Genomic DNA, 10665 nt, shown 5'->3' on the forward strand with positions numbered 1-10665 from the left:
TGAATTATTTAAGATTGGAGCAGTTTTAAGATGGCAGCAGAACACTTTGAACTTGGCTACACTCAGACTGGCCATTAGCTGATCAGTAAAGACATCTCCATTTCTCCACCCCCAAAAATAAAAAAAAAAAAACGGTTCAGGAACTACCTACAACAAGAAAACCTTCATAAAGAAACTTACAGGGAAATTTGATGGGAAAAATAACTCTTTTTGGTGCTGCTGGGGCATCTTTAAGTTGATCTTCGTTAAGAAAATCGCAAAAATGTTTTTAAACTGCAATATTTTTTCATGACATTAGCTATTGAGACATTTTTTGTTTGCTTCAATTAAATAACAATGATTCGATAGGAGCTTCAAAAACATGTTTTTATTTTAAAAAAAAATCTGTTGATCACTGTACAAAAATAGTCTGGTTATTAATAGTGAACTATTAAAAGAGAGGATGAAGTCTATTACTGGTGGTGTCCATCCAGTGGAAAAGCAAATATTCAGACACAAAGCAGGATCTTCGGAGGGGAAATGCTAGCAGCTATAAAAAGCAGCCGAGGGAGGCTGAATGAAAGCTGAACTGGGATCAGCTCAGACAGGAAACTGTGTCCTCATCACTTCTGCCAAATTAGGATCAGCCTCTGACAATTCGGCTTGTAGGTGCTGAAACTGAACAAGAGTAGAAAAGGGAGAGAATAGAAATCACATTTTATCTTCCAGAGAGCACTGTGGTGTGTGTGTGTGTGTGTGTGTGTGTGTTCCAGTCAGATACAAACTCAGGAATTAATGATAAATTTGGTTCTGAGGTGATTAACTACAAACAACCTTGTTATACCTCTGGTTAAAATATAAAAGCATCTTATTCAAAACAAAAACCAACAACACCTCAGCATATTAAAGTTTCCACACATAATTATGAGGGAACTCAGAAACTTTGTTTTGTAAACCATCTCTGTCTACAAGGCCCTTTATTATATAGCAAATATAGAGAGAAAGAAAGAAGAAAGGACAATATCGGGTTAATTATTAAACCATCAAAGTCAATCTTGACTCCTCAGATCATTAACACTTACAGCTGGTTTGTAAACTATCTCAGCGTGCTGTTTGGTAGGTGTAGGTGATTAATGTCTGTGGAGTGGGAAGAAAAACAAGCTCCTAATGCTCATGAGAAACATAAAGAGGCAGATTGTTTACTTCCCAATGGAATGCAGTATCTATATAAGAATCAGAGAGAGAGAGAGGGGGGGGGGGGGGAGAACTTACTGCAGTCTCAAATTTATGATGTAAACAGGAAGCAGCAGCGAGACAAGTCTTCTCTGTCAGGTAACCTTTATTCATCAAGTCTGCAACCGTATCCTACACAGAAAAACACACCGAATCCTGAATGAATCATTTCCTAATTAAGATCTTCTAATGATGTGATTAAACCATAAAAAAATGAAGACAACTCTTCCTAATGTTACCTTAGAAATATCAAGACAAAGATCAGCTAAAAACTCTGCTGTGATCTCTGCAAGCGTCTCCAGCTGTCCATCTTCAGCACCGCCCTTACTTGTGGCTTCATGCTTACACTCCCTGTGGTACTGGCACACTCGGAGGACATTACCAATTAGGGGCACAACTACAGACAAAAACAAATCACATAATTATTAACCAAATAATTTGATTGCATTTGCTTTACTCACTATTAAGAAAAACTAAAAACACCTGCTGTATTACAGAGAAATGCAGAGGAAACTTACTTGAGTCACTTCTGCTGCGCCACTGATCCTGACATCTGTAAAGAGCCTGAAGCACAGAAAAAGCCTGAACCAAGACACTCTTCCGCTCATGCAAGACAACTGGAAGATCATCTGTCTGACAGAGGTCCTCACACACGTCACAGACAAAGTCCCGCACCGATGCGCCAGGTCCGTCAGGAGCAGCTGAAGTAAACAATAATACTCATTTGTTAAGACCTTCCTTTCACCTTCTCTCCTGTTGCGGCTGCATGAAACAACTTTAATTGATTTAATGAAATTAGAAGGAATGCTCTTACCAAAAAGCTGAAGGCCTTCCTCTATAGTGGTGAGGAGCTGGAGGATGTGAAGGTAAATCTCTACGCCATTTGGACTCTCAGATCTACAAGAATCATGATTTTAGGTTTTTTTTGCCCGTAATAAGCAGCAAACAGCAGCAAAATCGTATCTGTTGCTTCTGCTGATATCACTGTTTAGTTTCTGAAACTGTAGGATGTGTCAAGTTGTGTTATCGTGTAGTTAGAAAACATTTTAAATGTAATTATTAACTAATCATCAGTCGGCTGCCTACTTCTTTATGAAGAAAACTGGTAGTACACTAATCATTAATATTTCTGATGCAGCTCAGGAGCAGGCTGAATGGGCCATCAATCTTTGAACATCTTAGGTGTGTTCTTGCTGTGTCGTTCTAATTCCATGTTGTCGTTCTTTTTAAAACACAGAAACAGTTTTGTTTACCTGTTTTGTCGCTACGTTTCGCCGGCAGCTGCAGGAGACGTGGATGTGGGACCATGAACAGGGACGACGGAGTGTACACGTTACACCGCGCATGGGACTGCATCGTCGGAGAGGGGAGAGCGGGCAGTAGAGGGCGACAACGTCCTCTGCTGCCCGCAGATAAACGGAGAAGGAAGTGACGCACCACCATCAGCGTCAGCCTGAAGAAGCCTGCAGCTGCCGGCGAAACGTAGCGACAAAACAGGTAAACAAAACTGTTTCTGTGTTTTAAAAAGAACAACAACATGGGGCCATCAATCTGCTTCTACAAACCAACCTCTCAGTAAGCGGCTACACATAAGTCATGAAATATGCCAGAGCACAGTATTCCTAAAACAGTCTGCAAGTTTAAGAAATACAAACGTCCTGAATTCTCCTAAATTAAAACAAGTCTGACTTGAGAGCAGCTTTCTGCAACAACCCCGAGGCGCCAGAGGGGAAAACATACAGAAATTAATTTAAAAAAACATTAATTACATTTCTCTGACAGCTCGACAAACAGCCTGCAATTAGGTCTGAAACTAAAAACCACTTAATATATATTGTGACCTACTCCCTTGAGCACAGGACCTTCCACTTCATACGTATGTTTCTCTCGGTTCCTACCTCAGCTGTTTAGCTGCTTCAAGGAGACAAAATGTTACATCCAGTTGGTTTTCATCATCATCCTCCTTGTTCTCACACGACGAGGATGTGATCCAACTCCTCATCAACTCTTCATCAAGGTCAAACAGCTTGTCCACCAGCTCGCCCACCTTCTCAAGCAGGTCCGCTGCAAATGTGAAAAATGTACATAAATTAAACATTTTACAACCAAGAAAATATTTTACATGTATATAATCCAGATAAAGACTCTAAAGTCATCATAAAACATCAAAACACCCCATTTTCCCACAAAAGCACAAATTGGATTATTATTGTAAAGTATTAATTAAACATAAAGTACTTTTGGTAGAACTGGACATGATGAAACAGAGGTTGGAGCACAAAGATGTCTGCTGTCGGATTCGCTGGAGCCAAAGAGAACAGACGTCTTTCTGAGACAAACAGGTGAGCAGCAACCTGAAAACATCACCTGATAAGATGATTTTTCATTTTAAAATACTTTTCAATCAACAAATCTGAAGAAAATAAAATTACCTGCTGGTTTCCAAAAGTGTTGGGGGATCAGCATCTTCAAGAAGAAGCAACAGCACAGCTCTGTGGATACACAGGGAAATGCATTGATAAACACAAAAGTATCAATTATTTGTTTATTTGACTAAATTGGGAGCCGGTGGTTTCGACTCACCCTAAATCTTCGTTTTGGCTGAGGGTGACACATGTTTCAGGAAAACAAGCAATGTTCCCAAGGATTCCCACACAGATTTCCTAATGAAGGAGAAAGTTGAAGAAATATTCAAAAATTTAAAAATAAATCAATATAATACCACAAGATTACATTGTGGCTCATACGAGCTGAAAAGGCGTTCACTCACTGTAAGACGTGGACATTGAGATTTGGTGATGACTCCGAGGAGAATATCAGCAGCTTTGAACTCCTGCAGAAAGCCTGCTACATCCTGCATGGACATGGCACAAAGCAAACAAATATCTGACTGTTAATAAATCTATTTCAATAGAATGATTTCGTAGAAAATTGAGGAAACAATGTGTGCGTGCCACCTTAGCAAGATCATGTTTATTTTAAAACAGCCTAATAAATGTGATGATTATGGAAAGCATATGTCCAGCTCAAGCTATTTAAAAAAAATTGCCTTTTATTAGATTTACCTCACAAACTTAATTATTAAAATAAAAGCTACTTTCAAATCTGGCAGAGAATGACAAATCAAACAAGATGGAGAGATACAGGTGAAGAATTGCACCTTATCCATTGCCATATCCCAGACTTTACAGAGATCTTCCTCATCATCATCAGAGAGCTGCATCTGACCATCAGAGTTATCCTGTGAATGCTCCGAAACCATCTGCAAGACAACACAAATTTGCACATTCAGATAGTTACCTGTAACTGTGCATGAGAATCAGTGAGCACTAGATGGATTAAAAACTTCACTTTTATTATGGACAGAAAATAGCATCTGTGAGTACTGTAAGACTGTCATTATGATTTCAAACTTGACAGTAATAGCAGTAGCTTAGGAGGTAGAGCCGGTGATCCAGCTATCGGAAGGTTGCATGTTTGATCCTGGCTCCCACCAGAGAATTCTGCTGTTGTGTCCTTGGGCAAGGCATGCCTTGCTTCTGTCAGTGCATCCCAGGGAAGATGTGACTACATCGTAGCTCATCCCCACCAGAGTGTGAATGTGTGTGTGAATGGGTGGATGACTGATTGTGTTGTGAAGTGCCTTGGGGGGTTGTATAGTCCTAAAAAGGCGCTATAAAATATAGACCATTACAGGGCATTAATCTTCCTATCCAACTGACCCAATTAACTCATGAACATTGATCTTTATTAAGTGTTTTAAAAGTGAATAATTTGGCAAGAAGATGTCTGCCTACATTAATAAGGCGAGTCAGGGTGCTGAAAATCCAGTGCTTGCTGTAAATAGTTTCTCCAATGGCATCGAGATCATCATCCTCTCCCACAGCTTTCTCTGGAGGTGGTGATGGGTTACGGTCCATCACAGGAGACCGTGTCCCAGACAAAGGTGAGGATCTGTCCGCTTCTTCATGCTCAGCACCATCAACGCTACTGTCTGGGAAAATAAACAGAGAATAAACTTCCCATCTAGTCCTTTATAACAGCTGCTTTTGTGTAGCACACCCACAAAACTTCCCAAAATCCACTGCAAATTCATCCTCTTATTATTGTTTAGCTATAATATCAAAATTCATCGTTTCAACAAATAGATACACATCTAAACAAAAATGCACTAAGTTCTGATGTTCTGTTTAGTAAAACTGCCTCGGTGGGTTAAATGTACGAAGTAAGCTAGTAGCCGTTTGTGCCACTGATACAGGTTAGCTGTCATATATAAGCTTTATACATTTAAACTCACCCATGTCGACCGTTTTTGACCAAAGTAGCTTGTAGGTAAAAGTCCAAATTACTGTTTTGGGTCGTTTAAACTACCGCAAAGCTAAATTCTGAAAGTGTCCATTCAGAAAACCCCCCCAAGCTGCGCATGCGCAAACCATCTTGTTGTGGTCGACCATCTGGCTGTAAAAATGACACCGCCTTCTACAGGATTGATGAGGAATTGCATGTTCTGTAGGCCTTTTTATCTGTTAAATAAACCCTCACCATAGACTGTACATATACAGTATACATTATACAGACCCTCACCCACCTCAAACATAAAATTATTTGAAACAAATAATAATAAAGAGAGAGAGAGAGAGAGAGAGAGAGAGAGAGAGAGAGAGAGAGTTCCATACATAAATATACTGTCAAAATAGTTAAACTTTCAGAATTAAATTCAGAATAGATTCAAAGATCTTCCTTCTCATACGATCTCAACAATCCAGCTTCATCGCACAAGAAATTGTTCCATATGTTCCTAACAGCACTTTGCTTTCAGACCTCCGGTTGGTTCCTAGAATTTCTAAATATTACAATAAGGGGCAGGGCTTACACATATCATTCCCTTCTCCTGTGGAACCAGCTCACAGCGTCAGTCAGGGGGGCAGACACTTTGTCTACTTTTAAGACTAGGTTTAAAACTTCATTTGATAGAGTTTATACTTATATCTTGAATGATATTATCCCAGGATTGGATGAGCGGAGGAGCAGAGGGAGGTGGCATGTACAGCGGGAAATACAGTCGATAAAGACGGTTCTCCCTGGCCCTGTCTCCTCCTAAGAGGCTTATTCTGAGTTATTTCTGTAGTCTTATGCTGTTTCCAAGTAATAATGCTGCTGTGCAGTTCTGCTCTCTCACACAGAATGAGACATGTTCAAATATAAAACCTGTTATACAAATTATTTCTGAGTGTTTAGTGATGAGGTCAGGGTGACGGTTTGTTAATACCAGTAATGTTTGATGTTACATTACTGAGAATTGAATGCACTGTTTAGTTCTCAGCAGTGGTGATTGCAGAAATCATCACCTATAGTTAATGTTTGCATTTCTATTTCCTTTATTTTGTTACTAGTATTAATCTTTGGATTTGTCTTTCTAAGCTGCGTGTGCTGTTGGCCTCGGGCCATGCAAGAGCAGGCGGTGCAGTACTTATGTGTGGCTGTTTGATTTAAAGTTTAAGCTGCAGTTTGGGTGTTGCTTCTGTTACAGAGAAGGGTTTAATTTTCTGTGTAGTTTTTGGTCATGCTTTGATAAGCTAGCCTGTCGTTCGGTGTGTCACAGCCCTGCAGAGACCAATTGACCTTTGACCCAAATTATGAAACTGATCTTTGTCAGCTTGTTTTAAAACTTTTGGCCAACTCTTATTATGAGTTTTTTTTAGTTGTCTTATAAAACGTCATGTTATAAATCCTTTATTTAGACCCTGATATTTACTGTGTAAAAGATTCATATGATTAAATATGTCCCATAAAACTAAAATAGATGTTCTGCTCGTGTTGAGTTGTTCTGATGGCTTAGTTGAGTTTTCACACACATTCATTCATAGCAAATGTTGACAGGTACTGTTGCCAGCAGTCAATGCACACATTTAAAAGCTCTTCCTATTATACATAGTGCATTAAAATCATTTTCAGAGTGTTCTGTCCTCCTTCAACCAACATAACTGTAATAACTTTGTACCATTCTCATCCTGCAGCTGTGCCTCTGTGGGAGTGGTTCAAAGCCCTGTTTGCACTTGGAGGAGCTTACGGCTGTGTGACGAGCAGCTATTGTGTTTGCTTTCAAGATATAATCACAGATGGTGCAAATGACTAATAAGCTTTTATTAAGTGGAAAAGATGGGCATGCATCAGAAAGGTAAAGCTGAACCAGTTTTAACGATTAAACATTATTGTGATGTAAAACACAAAAGTATGAAGGGGTCTAACTAATACATCACAAACATCCTGCTAAAATAACACACACTCTATGCACTGCCTGGTTACAGTTTCCTTAAAAAAAAGTACACAATCCTCATCATTAAAACAAGCTAAATTCATTTCTCTCTTTTTAAAATAGTACTTAGGGCAATAATGGTCATCATTTTAGTTAAACTGATAATATAAAAAGAAAAACAAAGATGATATTAAGGTAATAACTAAGTGAGAAAATAATATTTCACTTAGTTTCATAATATTCACATGTCTTTAAGATTTTTATTAGGTATAGGCTTATTTCAAGCGAAGTGCATTCTCCATTAAAACAGGAATCAAAGTGTAAGACCTCGACCTGACATGCACTCCTGTGTGTGACGGTGATCAAGGATGTAGCCCATCCTGTGCTAAATACAACCCACATGCAATGAAGATACTGCAGGACTCTAACTGTATCAAAACAAATATTATACTTTGGTGGTATAATTTTATTATATTCATTAAGTCTCGCTGTTGGTTGAATTTGACTTCATTACAGTTCACTGAATTAATTCCTAGTCACGCATTTATCATCTTGCACGACATTTTTCTAAATGAATGTTTGGCAAAATGAGACAGAGATATAGAAATGCTGCCTTGGACCTCACCCAGACCAACAAGTTCTATGATGTCAAAGATCCAGGACATTCTGTGGAGAAATGGTTTAACTAAACGTTCACATCTAACTCTTAGATGCACTCGGGAATTGTTTAAAAGCAATCATGCCTTTAAACCAGAAATGATTGGAATAATAACCACATCTCACGATCACTACAGGACCAGGACTGTTCTGCTCGTTTTCTGATGAACTTACTTCACAAATTGAACAATTTTGGATGAATCAGTTAAATTAAAAACAATTATAGGTACAAAGATTTGACTAATGTTTCAGAATGTTGCTCTTAATGTTTCTAACTTTTATAGTTTAATGCTTCATAATTCATTCCAACCATATGCAAGTGTGACATAAATACACATTTCATGTTCTGAATAAGTACAAAAAATGAAAAACAGCACTTTTTCTGCAGCTCTGATGCAGTTTCTGATTTGATTTGGTTCATGCTAACTTTGTAAAACTTTGTTTTCATATATAAGTTATCATGATTTCAAATCAGATATTTTGATGCTGACAGCAGTACTGACGTCATTTCCACGCCAAAATTGTATTATGGTCTAATTTCAGGACTGCAACTTAGAGAAAGTCAGTTAATTATAGAGAATAAGTCCACAGTTTTGCCTAAAGGGCTGCATAGCAGTGCAGGTGGTAGCACTGTCACCTTGCAGCAAGAAGTTTGCAGCGTCATATCCCAGGTGCATGTTCTCTCCACGCATGCATGGATTTTCTCCACAGGCCAAATACAGGCATTTGAGCTCAATTGATGACTCGTAATTGTCCCTATTATATTATATTATATTATATTATATTATATTATATTATATTATATTATATTATATTATATTATATTATATTATCCATCCATTTTCTGAACCCGCTTTGTCCACTGTAGCGTTAGGAAGTTTATAATGGTCTGCCCTTAACAGCTGCCCCTTCACACAGTAACACCGCCAAGGTCGGACGCTTGGTTCAGTATGTTTACATTCCAGGAGAAGAGACAGAAGAACAGAAGAAGAACATTTTTCATTGATTAATCAAAGTACTTTATTTGTGATAAGCTAATCAAAGCATTTGTCGATCATTAATAATCAGGTGAATGATCTGTGTAATAAAGATGTCATGAGTTATGTGTTTGAATGAATAAACAGGGCTGCACCAGACACACTGATATGCATTACCATGGAAATGCATGACACATTGTTTTCAACCAATCAGAACTTTCGTCTGTGGTAGGGCAGAATCTGGTTTGTTTATTAAAGTAGTCCAATCCGGTTTACTAAGATTCTTAAACAACTGGGAGATATAAAAAGAAGGCAACGCCATTTTAAGTTCAGCCAGTCTGTGACTTCTTAATGATGACGATGGAAATCCTTAGGACCTCAAATGTATTGGAGCTGAAGTTAACATGTAACTCTTTTTAGGTGTGTTCTTGCTGTGTCTTTCTAAATCCATGCTTTCGTTCTTTTTTAAACACAGAAACATGGAAACGCTACGTGGATGACATACTGGAAATCATACCAAAAGGACAAACAGAAACACTAACACAACACTTAAACAATATTGACGACACGGGCAACATAAAATTCACTTATGAGTTAGAGACAGACGGCAGTATAGCATTTATGGATATGAAAATAACCAAGCAGACCGACGGGACCCTAAACATAAACACATACAGGAAACCAACACACACAGACCAATATTTATTATGGACATCAGAACACCCCACCATACACAAAATGTCAGTAATCAGAACATTATATCACCGAGCAAACATAATAACAGAAGAGAGAGACCGTAAACAGGAGGACAAACACATACAATACGCTTTAAAGACCTGCGCATACCCGACATGGGCAATAAACAAAGGAAAACAACAAACAAAAACAGAAAGCAAAGAACAACCCAAAAAAAGAACCAGAAACCCAGAAAGACAAGAACCAAAACCAGTGATAACCCTACCATACATCAGAGGCATAACGGAAAAAATAAGAGCAACAATGAAAAAACACAACATAAACACACCAACAAAGCCATACACAACAGTTAGAAATAGACTAGTACACCCAAAAGACAAAATATCAGCTGGACAAAAATGTGGAGTCATCTACGAAATCCCATGCAAAATATGCAATAAAACATACATAGGAGAAACCGGACGCCAACTCAACACACGGACAATAGAACACAGAAAGGAGTGCGAGAAAGAGGCAAGTCGAAAACACACAAGAGCAGCAAAAGAAGAAGCAGAAAGTACAATAAAAAAGTCAGCCGTAACAGATCATTGCTTAAGAGAAAACCATATAATGGACTGGGACAGCACACGGATCATAACCACCGAACAACAAAAATACAAAAGATGGATCAAGGAAGCAATCGAGATAAGGAGACGTGGATGTGGGACCATGAATAGGGACGACGGAGTTTACACGCTGGACCACGCATGGGACTGCATCGTCGGAGAGGGGAGAGCGGGCAGTAGAGGGCGACAACGTCCTCTGCTGCCCGCAGATAAACGGAGAAGGAAGTGACGCGCCACCATCAGCGCCAGCCTGAAGAAGCCG

At 38.8% G+C, this 10665-nt stretch overlaps 1 protein-coding gene across 2 annotated transcripts; it reads right to left on the reverse strand.

Annotated features, from left to right (window-relative positions):
- Nucleotides 1-347: 347 nt before the first annotated feature.
- Nucleotides 348-5646, reverse strand: saal1 (serum amyloid A-like 1). Of its 2 annotated transcripts, none has more exons than XM_015964281.2 (13): nucleotides 5510-5646; nucleotides 5010-5206; nucleotides 4373-4474; nucleotides 3983-4066; nucleotides 3796-3875; nucleotides 3645-3704; nucleotides 3451-3566; nucleotides 3111-3276; nucleotides 2027-2109; nucleotides 1731-1913; nucleotides 1452-1609; nucleotides 1252-1344; nucleotides 348-657 (listed from the first exon to the last, which is right to left on the reverse strand). In XM_015964281.2, exons 1-13 carry the CDS (start codon nucleotides 5511-5513, stop codon nucleotides 580-582), a joined length of 1404 nt encoding a protein of 467 aa, XP_015819767.1. In that variant the 5' UTR covers nucleotides 5514-5646; the 3' UTR covers nucleotides 348-579. The 2 variants fall into 2 exon arrangements, with proteins under 2 accessions (XP_015819767.1, XP_054588968.1); XM_054732993.2 differs by having other exon boundaries at nucleotides 5010-5202; nucleotides 5510-5639.
- Between the last annotated feature and the right edge of the window lie 5019 nt (nucleotides 5647-10665).

The sequence above is a fragment of the Nothobranchius furzeri genome, chromosome 4 (assembly GCF_043380555.1).
Source record: "Nothobranchius furzeri strain GRZ-AD chromosome 4, NfurGRZ-RIMD1, whole genome shotgun sequence".
NCBI classification, from domain to species: domain Eukaryota; kingdom Metazoa; phylum Chordata; class Actinopteri; order Cyprinodontiformes; family Nothobranchiidae; genus Nothobranchius; species Nothobranchius furzeri.

Bases quoted from the DNA above. Each gene is read 5' to 3' on its own strand.
- saal1 (XM_015964281.2), bottom strand. The intron at 1,914-2,026 runs GTAAGAGCATTC...TGTTTACTTCAG, and splicing joins GGAAGGCCTTCAGCTTTTTG to CTGCTCCTGACGGACCTGGC. The intron at 1,610-1,730 runs GTAAGTTTCCTC...TTTTGTCTGTAG, and splicing joins GCGCAGCAGAAGTGACTCAA to TTGTGCCCCTAATTGGTAAT.